We start from the raw sequence: 12783 nt of genomic DNA, 5'->3' as shown, positions 1-12783 counted from the left end.
AGAAAAAGGCAAGGAAGCTCAAATAAAGTACAGCGAGATCTACCACCGGAAAGGTTTGGTTGGGTTTTTCCCTGAGGGCCCTACCATCCTGGTGAAATAGAGGTAACCCAGTTTGAGCAGCGGGCCACTGACTGCCATTGTTCTCAGTCACGGGGAGATCTGGAGAGGAGTGGGCAGGGCAGGCTTTTAAGGGGAAGTGTGGGAGGGACTGAGGCGGGGTTTAGGTCTCTGTGGGTATGAGAACTCACTTGCCCTGGGTCAACACATAGGGAGCCCAGCCTGTCCAGACAGATGACCTTTCATAAACGCACCACTTGTGATTTCGAGCAGTGCCAACTGTTCTGACCCCCTTCTCAAGAGGGAGGGGCTCTGGTAAGAGGGCACGACTGAGGGGACAAGATTTTGAGAGAAGAAGAAAGAGAAGAGAAGAGGAGGGGTAAAGGAGGAGAGGAGCGAGGGAGCGGGTAACAGAAGAGAGAGGGAAGGGTAAGAAAGAAGAAAAAGAAGGACAGAGAGGAGAGGAGGAGGAGTAACACGAGAAAGCGCAGAGCTGGCCGGTTGGGGGGACCGAGCCGAAATCAGGCTGGTGCAGGGAGCCTGTGCTGGAGAGTGGGGCGCTGAATCGCAGCCGTGTGCCAGGAAGCAGATGGCCCAGACAGCTCTCACTATCCCGCACAGATGCGGCCTCTCTGCCCTCTGGCTCCAAGGGCTGTGTATGCACACGGAGCAATGCATACCGCCACCTGCCACCACTCTCAGCGGGAGAGAGAGAGAGAGAGAGAGAGAGAGAGGGAGAGAGAGTGAGACGGAGGGAGAGAAAGATGGCAAGAAAAAGAGAGGGAACGAAGCAAGAGCAAGAGAGAGAAAGAGAGAGAGGGAGGGAGAGAAAGAAAGCAAGAGAGAGGGAAGTGAGAGAGATAGAGAGAAAGAGGGCAAGAGGGAGGGGGGAGAGAGAGGACAAGAGTGAGAGACAGGGAGAAAGAGAGAGAGCAAGAAAGAGAGGGAAAGCGTTAGCAAGTGAGAGAAAGAGAGAGAGAAGGAGTGCACGAGAACGAGAGAGAGAGAGGGAGGGACAGAGGGAGCACAAGAGCAGGACAGAGAGAGAGAGAGAAAGAGAGAGGGGGGAATCTTGCAGTGCTTCCTCTAACAGTGAATACCTCTACAGGAGGGTTATCAGGGTCTTGTAGAGAGATCTACTTCCTCTTTTCCTGCTCTGAGTGCAATGCGACCACCAAGGTAAGGATGGCACGCTGGCCCAAAACACATTTGAAAGAGAAAGCAGAATCTCCACTGGCATAATAGTTTCAGTAAAGCACATGGCAGCAAATTATCTCTGCATTCATAACTATCAGGAGAGGAAAACATGGAGCAGGCGAGATTCTGCCCTGGGGATACCAAAAACGCCAGCACTGACAGGCGTCTGCAGGGTTCGCCGGAGACATTCGGGTGCTCTCCTGTTACACGGACAGGCGGAGCAAAGGGGCAGAGTGAGAGAGGACCGTAAGAGGGGCAAGGGGATGACCTGGGATCGGGGCAGGGGGGATAACCTTGAAGGGTCACGGGATCAACCTGGGGCAGGAGGGGGGCTGGCAGGTGACAGTATAGCTACGTCAGTGAAGAGCCAGACAGGGCTGAGAGAGGAGAAGAGGTGGAGGAGAGGAGAGTGAGTAAGTGGTGATGAACGGGTGCCAGGGGCAGGGCGGGCATGCAGGAGAGAGAGGGGCCGGGCACCGCATGTAGAGAGAAGGGACCGGAAACAGATTAGAACTGCATTGACAGAAAGGAACAAAGGAATGGTGGCAAAAATTCATTTTTTCCGGATTTCCTCAGGGATTTTTTTTGACGTTTGTCAAGAGGAGGAGCCTATTATTTTATAACGGATATTTTCCATTGTTGCTGTTGGTAGCTTTTAATCACCATCTATAAACTACCCACCAGTCTGTATTGTTTCATTTTATTCCAACTATTGTTTTATTGCTGTTTCTACCATTTTATTTAGGTCTTACATTTAGTTTGTGTCACTTAAAAAATGACTGATCTGCCCATTTCTCAGTCCTACCAAGTAAAAAAAAAAACAGGGCTGGTGTGTGTGACTGTACATAAGGAACCGTGTGCACAGGAGAGACAGAGAGCTGGTCGACTGTACGTGAGGAATCTTGCTACAGCGCCATCCACAGGAAGGAGAGACTCGGAGGACTGAAGACACGTAGCCCTCCCCAGCCCCTCTGCACACGCATGCTTGCATCTGTGTATGTGCTTACTGCAGTGCAATGTGTCTCTGCGTTTGCCGCTACATTCGTGTGGCTACTTACAGTGGGATTCTCCCATCACCAGCTAATGCCCCTGAAGGGCATTCGCTGACATTTCAGTGCAGCATTTTGCCCTGAAATGGTTTTTTTTTCCCCTATGGCTTTTGATGCAATTTCTTGAGAAAAAAAAGCATCACACACATTTGCTTCATCTTGTATTTTCATTGTTCTCAAACAGAAGAACAGCACTGTCAGAAGGAGCGCTTGCCAATGAAGATGGTCTGACCATCATAGGCTTCCATGAAGCGAGCAGTTTGTGCCTGCGGAGTGGGCGTCCAAACACCGGGTGATGAAGGTCTGAATGGGTGTGCTGGACTGTGTGTGTGTGTCTGTGGAGGAACGGGGGGGGTGGGGGGGCACCTCTGCCCATGTTCACGGTGCAGAAGAGCAGAGGAGGTCCCTCCGTTCTCCCCCTCCTGTGGACTGGCCTGTTTGCTGAGCTGACCCTACGACAACCACCCCCCCCCCCCCCCACCCCACCAACCACCCACCCCAACAGCGCTCAAAAAACACCAACACTACAGACACAGCGCTGCCTCTCGGGGTCCTTCTACCTTGTAGGCAACCCGTGCTGGGCATTTCCTCCCAAGGCCTAACGGTGGAGACATGTGCCTGAGCATCTGATACATATCACTGTAACTGATCCTGCCACTGCAGGGCCCAAAAAACAAGAAGGAAATACAACAGAAAGACGAGGAGGCATACGAGATATCAAAAGAAAATAATAATAAAAGGAAAAGGAAAGGAAAGGAAAGGAAAAAAAAGAAGGTTACTGGTTTGGCTGGGCAGGGAGAGGTTAAAAAGACTGATCTGATTGGGTCTGACGGTTCTGTGCGCCGGTCTAAGCAGAGAGAGAGGTTATTGTTTAGTATAAAAACATGATTCTATGCAAGTTGGACCGGTTGCATAGAACAGCATGGGGCTTTAAACAGGCAAAAAAAAAAGCTCCACTGCTGGTTGGTACAATGGCAGTCATGTCAATGCAGTTTCTGTCCCCCCCCCTCCCTCCCTCCCCCACCCCGAGAACAATGCACGCTACGATACCCATTGTGCCTAGCCATGACTAAACAGCAAGCAAAAAAAAACAGATGGTTGAATTTGTTTTAGAAATCGTGAATTTCTTTTTTCTTTTTTTTTTTTTTTTTTGTCATTCACTGGTGCACGTCATGCGTCGTTTAGTGTCGGCATTGTCCCGCACATTCTCGCCTCAAATCAGAATGCAATAGAAATGGGAAAGAAAAAGGTAGAAAAAAAAAAGAAAGCGACATTCATTCCAGTTTGGATGCTTGCAGGTGGTTAAGGTTTTAGCGGAGTCCAAACCTTGCATGCCACCCTATGGGGACATTTCTTGCCTAAGCCCAGAGGGGGGGAGATTACTCGCAATAAACTGTACATATCCTTATAATGAATGCGCCCGCTGAAAGAAGAATACAGGGAGTTAGAGAGCACACCACACAGAGCAGGGACAGTCGGAGGAACAACACAGACAAGAAGAGACGGCAGGGTCACGCACATCGCTTCGCATTCCGTCACCACTCAGGACCCAACGCTGTTGCACCGCGAGAGCTGTCTAAAACCCTAGTGAGCTACAACTCCTCTTCTCTCCTGACCTGGACCTGGCCCTTCTCTCCTCTGCCTCACCCTCTGTGCCTACCCTGGACAATCCCCTCCTCTCTCTCTCTCTCTCTCTCGCTCTCTCTCTCTCACTCTCTCTATCTCTTCTATAGTGCCTAATTGTAGATCTACCTCATTGGTAATGGGGTTTCACACATGTGGAAAGGAATGGCCCGACTCTCGCTGCCCAGTTTAAGGGAGTCTTTCTTCCTAACTTACGCTCCCTCTTCTATCTGTCCTCATCCTAGGTGTCCTCCATGGTCTTTACCCAACCCTCTCCCTCCACTTCCCTCAAAGCTATCACTCCCTCTCTCTTACTCATCCTTCCTGTCTCCCCCTACAGGCAGACTCTGGAACAGCACTTGGGTGATAGGTAGTGGAATGCAGACACCAGCAAACTTGTCATGTTTGGGGTGTAGGGGTAAGGGAGGCACAGTATGTGTCATTTTGGCAAAATGAAGATTTCAGTGGGTTCTTCACCATACAGAACTCATTGAATAATCTAAGAGGGAGCGATAGAGAGAGAAACAAGGCATACACATTCATACGTGCACACACACACACACACACACACACACACACACACACACACACGCACACACACACACACACACACACACACACAGTTCAGAGAAACCCACCACGATGTGTCCTCTACCCCTCACACTCTCTCCTTCTCTCTTTCCTTCTTACTCTCTCTAAATAATGATGTCCACACTCTGTGTGGTGTGTTTTGAGCTGGAAAGAGATGACAGGTAAAAGAGAGAGGCAGTACTGGGTAGATGTGAGTGTGTGTGCAAGACAGTGTGCATTAGAGTGTATGTATATACTGGTGTGAATGATTCTTTTAATAGGTGCACTATAAGTCTATTTCATTGTATGAATCAGATTTGTTTATATCAGTGTGTATACTGTATAACTTATGTTCTATATATTCGTGTTTGAGTGTAGGTATAGTATCTGTGCATGTAGTATCTGTGTCTGTACTCTGTGTGTATGTGTGTGCGCACACGTGTGTGTGTGTGTTTGTGGGCACATGTTTGTATTACAGTCTCTCAGCTCATAAGACTATGCATGTCGGCATTTGTCGGTGTGTGTGTGTCGTGACTCACCACGCCGCAGGGTCATACTCTGCCCAAATTCTGACATACTCGTCTAGATGGTGAGGCCCCAGGATGGAGGAGTCTCGCGTCAGGTACTCAAAGTTGTCCATGATGACAGCCACAAAGAGGTTCAGCATCTGCACACGGCACAACAAACACAGAAGCACAGGAGGCGGTAGGGTACAGTCAGAGACCAGCCTCTCTACCTCATTCAGTTCCTCCTTTGTCCATAAGGGGGCAGATGGAATGGTTTTTTTGATCAAGGGGCAACAGCTCAGCTGCATCTGGTGTTCCCTACCACTGAAATGTAGTGAGACTGTCTGCTCTGGGAGCAGCGGGTGAGACAGTGAGGAGGCAAGGAGAAAGCAGAGGGTAAAAACAGAGAGGAGTCCTCACCAGAAAAGAACAGAAGAAGATGAAGGAGACAAAGTAGGCGTAGGCGAACTCGCTGCCGCACTCTGGCGCAGTGTTTCCAGAGCGAGGGTCACACTTCTGCCCTCCCAGACATGAGAGCATAATTTCCTGCCACGCCTCTCCTGTTGCACTCCTGTCTCACACAACGACACCATTGACAACTGCCTTCAGAAAAGAGAAAATTCACAGCCACACAGCTGCTGAGACGCACACACACACACACACACACACACTTAGGACAAAGCTAAAAGACACATATTCTTCCACATCACTCTGCAAGCTGCATGTCACTATGATATACTGACATATGGGCACCCCTTGCCAGATAAGACAGACAGACATAAACACACACACACACACACACAAGATAGAATAAGATAAAATCACATACCCACTTCTGCAGACAGACAGACAGACCGACAGATAACATGCATCCTGAGAAATGCAGACAGACAGACAGACGGACAGCCAGACCTGAAGAGCAACATCAGGGCCATTACGAAGGTTCTGAAGTTGTTGTGCTGGCTGATGGCACTTTCAGATTCCTCGTCGATGGCCAGGTTCCCAAACAGCTGCAGGATCAAAGGCATGGTCAGTGTTCAACCCTATATTACATTTCATTACATTATTGGCATTTAGCAGACACTCTTATCCAGAGCAACTCACACTGGTTACAATTTTTTACGTCATCCATTTATACAGCAGGATATTCACTGTCACAGTTGTAACTCAAATACCTTGCCCAAGGGTACAACAGCAGTGCCCCAGCGGGGAATCTAACCAGCAGCCTTGTGTTTATGACTTCTGCTCCTTACCACTATGCTACACTGCCGCCCCCTATTCTCACTAGCCTCACAATCAGAACTACTGTCCTCCTGCAAAGTGCATCTTATAAGAACAAAAGCCCGCACACAGCTAAGGCACAGGAAAAGAAGACCACATCATAAAGAGAAGGCCGTACGCTGCCACAGGCATCAGTAGCTAGATACTTTCCATCATTAGAGCAAGGGCCCCTTCAGAAGGGGAGGTTACAGCGGGGCAAGGTCTCCCTCCGGCTCACCTGCATCCCGATGATGGCGTAGATGAAGAACAGCATGGCAATCAGCAAGCACACGTAGGGCAAAGCCTGCGAGAAGGGGAGTCGCTCATATTACACTGCTGCCTGTGTCACCTTCCTCTCAGCAGCGTGTGAAAGTCTGAATCAGTGCTGCAGTGTTAGTGCCTCACTGCATCAGTGTCAGTGCCTCACTGTGTCAGTGGTACACTGTCAGTGCCTCACTGTGTCAGTGGTACACTGTCAGTGCCTCAGTGTGTCAGTGTTACACTGTCAGTGCCTCACTGTGTCAGTGTTACACTGTCAGTGCCTCAGTGTGTCAGCGGTACACTGTCAGTGCCTCAGTGTGTCAGTGTTACACTGTCAGTGCCTTAGTGTGTCAGCGGTACACTGTCAGTGCCTCAGTGTGTCAGTGTTACAGTGTGTCAGTGTTACAGTGTCAGTGCCTCAGTGTGTCAGTGTTACACTGTCAGTGCCTCACTGTGTCAGTGTTACACTGTCAGTGCCTCAGTGTGTCAGCGGTACACTGTCAGTGCCACAGTGGTACAGTGTCTGTGTTTCACAATGTTCATAGAGTCAGGGCCTCTGTATGTCAGTGTTACAGATTCAGTGCTTCAGAATGCCAGTGTCAGTGTTAGTGTTTCACAATGTTCATGTTACAGAGTCAGGGCCTCTGTATGTCAGTGTTACAGATTCAGTGCTTCAGTATGTCTGTGTTACAGCATCAGTGCTTCAGAATGCCAGTGTCAGTGTTTCACAATGTTCATGTTACAGAGTCAGGGCCTCTGTATGTCAGTGTTACAGCTTCAGTGCTTCAGTATGTCTGTGTTACAGTGTCAGTGCTTCAGAATTTCAGTGTCACAGTGTCAGTGCCTCTGTATGTCAGTGTTACAGCTTCAGTGCTTCAGAATTTCACTGTCGCAGCGTCAGTGTTTCGGTACACCAAAGTCAGGGTGCCGGTACCTTGAAGGACTGTACGAAGGTCCACAGCAGGATGCGGATGGTCTCGCCCTGTCTGAGAAGCTTGATGAGACGTGCAGCTCTGAAGAGCCGCAAGAAACTCAGGTTGATGAAGTTGTTCTAGAGCACATGAGTGTTTGACCAGAGGCAGGGCAGAGGGAAAGAGAACAAGAGAAAATAAACAGACAAGAGGAGGGAGGGATAGATAAATGACCAAGACGGGACAGGAGAGAAGTGTATGTAGGATAGAAACAGAGAGGAAAAAGGACAGAGGGAAAAGAGGACAGGAATAAGTCAGGTGGTGGAGAGCGAACATAAAGAGGAGAAAGACCGACAGAATAGTGAGGTGAAAGAATAACAGCGAGAGAGAGAGAGCACAGGGGCAGGAGGTCAGGTTCCTGGTCAGGTAACAATGGGTTAAATGTTCCTTTTCAAAAACATAAAATCAAACAAAGCAAAAAAAAAAAAATAGGGATAGATTTAAAAGAGGAAAGCGGGGTAAATTATTAACAGAAACTAATCTCAAAGAACAAAAGGAGGCCAAACCAAAAGAAAAGAGAACAGACGAAACAGATAAAAAAAAGAAAACAATCATAACAAAGATATCAAAACTGGGTAAGAAAAATCATAATTCAAAGACTATCAAAACATCATCATCCAATCGGGTAGGTAGAGCAGAGAGGCTTCTTTAAGACAACCAAATGCACTGATCTTTTGGGAAGCACAAGCCACACTGTATGGAGTCTGCCCACAACATGTCAACACCAAGCACACACAGGGAACTGTCAGCTCACAGGGGGATTGGCTGCCAAGGTCATGTGACGCTCTATGGTCCACACTTTCAAGGAAGAGGGGTGGGTTTGTGTTCAGGTAGGGAAATGGGGGGGGGCGGAGAAATTTCTCAAAATACAGACCACTCCCAGACTGGAACAATGGAAAACACTTTAACAACAGTATTGGCCCAGTGATGCTCAAATGTAAATACACACAAATACTATTCCATTCCGCAGGTCATAAGGTATTTGAGTCGGATGAACAGAGCATGAATAATGGAGGCCCAGAGTTATTCTAACCCTAAATGACTAGTTCTCACAATATACTGCTCTATCCAGAATTGCATAGCAGAGCTGGTTTGGCAGCTTCCTCGCTTTTCTCTTTTCACTTTTCACTCTGCCATTTTCTTCCTGAAGCAAACCACAACATGCTTTATGTAGTAATGATTGCCAATAAACTATATTTCTCAGCTGATATGTTACAGCAATGGATTATAACTGTGATGGAGTTAGCATGTATAGACTCCATTGGCCTTGGATGAGCTTTGGGACAAGGCCTACAAACTGAAATTTGATATTTTGTATGCTATGATGTTTTGATGCTTTGTCTTTAGGTTTGAGCTTCTTTAACAATATTGTTCATTAATGTCACTCTTCAATGAGCAGGCAGTGAAATATATTTACAGAAAAATGCAGTTATTTGGGTAAATGACTAGACGGAATGGGTTTCTCTCTTTTTCACTCTCTCTTTCACACACGCACAGACACACACAGACACACACACACACACACACACACATACACTCAATCATTCCTCCAGCTTGGGTAACCAGCAGGAGCTCAACCCTAATCACAATGGGAGGGACAGGAGCGTCACATGGGTCTCCCGCGAGCATGCGGGGACAGGGCGTGGGGGGGGGGGGGTAGGTTTGGGGGAGGGGGGGTAGGAGGGAGGTATACATGCAGTTCCAGCTCCTATCCAGAGCATGCAGACAATGGCACTGCAGGACCCACACACTGAGGATGGCAATAGGGATGAGTCAGCGAGCTGCGGTTTGAATCCGTCTGTATATCAGCAAAGCAGAGTTCGCTTTGTGTCCGTCCGTCTCGGCGCATCGCGATCAGTGTGTATATTTGGTGTAGCGGTGCCACAGGGTGTCGGCTTGTGCCAGTTTCACAGTTCACTTTTTAGTATGTGCGTTTGGGTCAGGGCTTCTGGAGTCAGTCTCTCACCGGGCACTGACGGCGTTCAGTTCAAATGTATCCCAGAGTTTCAACGTTTATCAGTCAGAGTCTCAGTGCGTGTCAGTGCTTCGCTGATGTAGACTCTGTGTGTCAGTGTTTCGGCGATGCAGAATCTCACTGTGCGTCAGTGCCTTGCTGATGCAGAGTCTCACTGAGAGACGATGTCTCTGAGTTTCAGAGTCAGTGCGTCTCACTGTGCGGGAGTCTGTCTGTCACGTCGGTGTGTCGCGTTCTGGGTGTGGGTGCATCTTTGTCACGGAGCGAGAGATGGCCCTGCAGTGGCTCACCATGCACAGGCATGCACACGCAGGCCCTCACTGGAGCAGGAGGAGTAACTGGAGTGGAGCTACAGACGCAGTCACGCTAGTCAGACCACAGCCATGCTGCTCATTCAACACAGCAATGGCCCTTTCTGCATTCAAAATAAGCACTTGTGTTGTCTTATGAATGCAGTCAGTGTGTGTGTATACATGTATGAATGAGTGTAACAAGATATGGATGGCCCAGTATTGTGTGTGGGTATGTGTGTGTGTGAGAGAGAGAGAGAGAGAGAGAGAGAGAGAGAGGGAGAGAGAGAGAAAGAGAGGTGTGTGTACATAAGAGAGTGTGTGTGTCAAAGAGAATGTGTGTATGTAAGTGTGTGTGTGCTTATATTGGAATGTGTCTGGTCACATTAGCCGGGAGGATGTGCCGCCACACCAGGCACACAGGGGTCAAAGGTCACAGTACAGAAGCGCGTGCACCAGGGCCACACTCATTAATGGATGCATCAGAGCTCAGAAAAATGACAAACCAACCAGGTTCTACATGTAGATGTTGTAGATGAATGGTTTATATTGGCATTTTTTGGGAGAGGGGGTCAATTAGCAACCAGTGTAGGAGATAGGTTGGCATGAACACACAGACCAGGTCATGGATGGACACATGAAGTTCATAGTGCATTTTGATTGGATGAATTTATCAGAAGGCGTAGGCGCCAATAAAGCACAGATTAAAGAAAGCATGTGAAAAGATAAAACAAGAAATAATAATCATTACATGTATTTACTTTTAACAAAGCAATCAATCAATACATCTCTCCTGCTGCATGCAGGCTGTTCTTATAGGTCAGGATATAGTAACATATCCTACATCCTACATACCATTAAACAGAAAATCATCATTAATCTTATTACATTTCATCATAACATCCACACTGCCACATAAACAGATATTAATTACACACCACCGAGTAAAATAATCTCACATAAATACGAGTTAGATTAACTTTGCTGTTCCCTGGCTGACCTGATTGGCTGGATTTACAGCTGTTCTGAAGCATCTCTAGTCTATACTGTATGTTGGTGTTAGATTTATTTCATGAACCTGCCCCCATTTTCGAGACGGTAAATGGTTTTCTTTTGAATGTACTGTGGTACATCCAGTGACTCGATGATGTACAAGTTACAGTTACATATTCTCAAACAGGCCTTTAAACACATCATAGAGGTGAGGTCTGACATGACACAAGCTGTGCTTTCACAAGCCTTCTGCTACTGCTGCAGATTCCAATTATACTGATTTTACGCAACCGACGTGAAGGTCACAACTAAGAATCTATTTTTAAATTGTAGTATTTTTAGAATCGCTAATTGTGCTCATTAGCCTTGCCTTCGCTGCAGCCACCACTGCAGTCACATAGGAGTGCTGAAGCACCCCGAGCGCAATCTTTACGATACACTCACATGCAGCCAACAGCTATTTTTCACACTACAAATCCCATGGTGCACCTGGAGAACAGATGCCAAATGGGGGACGTCAGCTCAGGTCAGTGAGAACAGTGTGACAAGGGGACCCTGTAACAGACCCAAGCCTAAACAAAGCTACTGTTTCACCACTATAGACTCCTGGTCATTGGGGGTTGATGACAGGAGTAGGGTCAAACCGAGCCTGTAGGGCTCAGCCTGCGCTTGGAATGTGTGCCTTAATTGACTGAGACAATCAGAAGGCCTACATTGTAAATCTACTATTGAGTTACAATCAGATGCACAACTACAGCACAACACAGAGCCTGGGAAAGCTGCAGGGAAAGCTTTGTAAAACTGAATTTTTCATTCACCACTAGATGTCACTATTGTGTTACAAAAAGGACTCCTGCTGGGGAAAAAAAAATCTCTTGCTACCTCACCCATGGTCTTCAGCCAGTTTAATTATGATCTATGACTACAACCTAGCCCCACCTAACTCTGACAAGGCCTAGATATGATAAAGATTAACTGAGACTAATTAAATTATTTTCTGTTTTAGATATCAAATGTGGCCTGATTTCCAGCCATTTCATGCCTTTGGGGGCGGTAGGCAGACTGGTTGGCAAGGGGACCGCCTGGGGGAACAGAAAAGTTAAGCACATTTAAAGTTGGGCTCTTTAGAGGCCTCTGCTCGGAGTTACTCTGGCAGCCTGTAACAGACTGCAGGCCAAGTGGGACAGTTGCGTAAGACCTTAAGGAATAGTGCATGCTTTATTGAATTTTACGAGATAGGCCTCCATCTACCACACCGACTCTCACACACATACATAGTCTAAACAAACAGACACTCCTAACTACACACACCCACACACATGCATACACACACACGTAATCGCACCTCTCACACCCCCTCCCCAGTGCACTTACCCCCAGCTCTGTCACTAAAATGTCCGTGATGCTCCCGAGGACTGTCACAAAATCAAAAATATTCCATGCGTCTCTGAAATAATTCTGTGGGCAAACGGGGACACAGGGGGAGAATGTGCATTAGCTTATCGTGCTGCTGTCATATAGCAGCACCAACACAGGACAGACCTGTTCTCTGACATCAAACCACAGAATCAGTACTGAGGAGTTCAGGCTAGGAACCACAGAGCCAGAGTAGCCCATTTATTTATGTATTTAGCCTTTATACAACCATATTAGTTGTTGAAAACCAGTTCTTTTCAATAATGATCTTGTCAAGAGGCTTGCGATAAAGCAAACAGAAAGACAAGACACAGCAAGTAGAAACAACTTTACACAGTATAATACGAATATTGGTCTACTGAGCTCTGATCGTGTGCATAAAAACAGGAGCTGATATATTTGGTTTTGTACTGTTGAACACAGTGTGAGGACCACGGTCCAAAGGGTAGAATCTGGTTCTGTACAGGGAACACAGCATGGAAATCCTGGACACAGGAGCTAAAACTGGGCTATGCCCTTTAGCTGCTACGCTCTAGCAAAAGACTAAACGTAGCGACACCTTTCCTGCTGTAGCCTTTGGATCAAAAAAGAATGCCACCAAGATGGCCTCCCCGA

The 12783-nt window shown here is 47.5% G+C and overlaps 1 protein-coding gene across 10 annotated transcripts in view; it reads right to left on the bottom strand.

Annotated features, from left to right (window-relative positions):
• The window catches only part of cacna1ab (calcium channel, voltage-dependent, P/Q type, alpha 1A subunit, b), a 108598-nt gene that overhangs the window by 23635 nt on the left and 72180 nt on the right, over positions 1 to 12783 (bottom strand). For 9 of the 10 annotated variants that reach the window (XM_036521839.1, XM_036521864.1, XM_036521890.1 and 6 more), the window contains 7 exons: positions 12127 to 12210; positions 7458 to 7574; positions 6501 to 6566; positions 5915 to 6012; positions 5423 to 5573; positions 5036 to 5163; positions 3630 to 3726 (listed from right to left, as the gene is read on the bottom strand). In XM_036521839.1, the coding sequence (XP_036377732.1) occupies positions 3630 to 3726; positions 5036 to 5163; positions 5423 to 5573; positions 5915 to 6012; positions 6501 to 6566; positions 7458 to 7574; positions 12127 to 12210 (741 nt within the window). The remainder of the gene's footprint in view (positions 1 to 3629; positions 3727 to 5035; positions 5164 to 5422; positions 5574 to 5914; positions 6013 to 6500; positions 6567 to 7457; positions 7575 to 12126; positions 12211 to 12783) is intronic. The other variant, XM_036521916.1, reaches the window with a different exon arrangement.

This window comes from Megalops cyprinoides, chromosome 1 (assembly GCF_013368585.1).
Source record: "Megalops cyprinoides isolate fMegCyp1 chromosome 1, fMegCyp1.pri, whole genome shotgun sequence".
Taxonomy (NCBI): domain Eukaryota; kingdom Metazoa; phylum Chordata; class Actinopteri; order Elopiformes; family Megalopidae; genus Megalops; species Megalops cyprinoides.
Note: the sequence above shows the minus strand (reverse complement) of the source record. Positions and strands in the feature narration are given on the sequence as shown.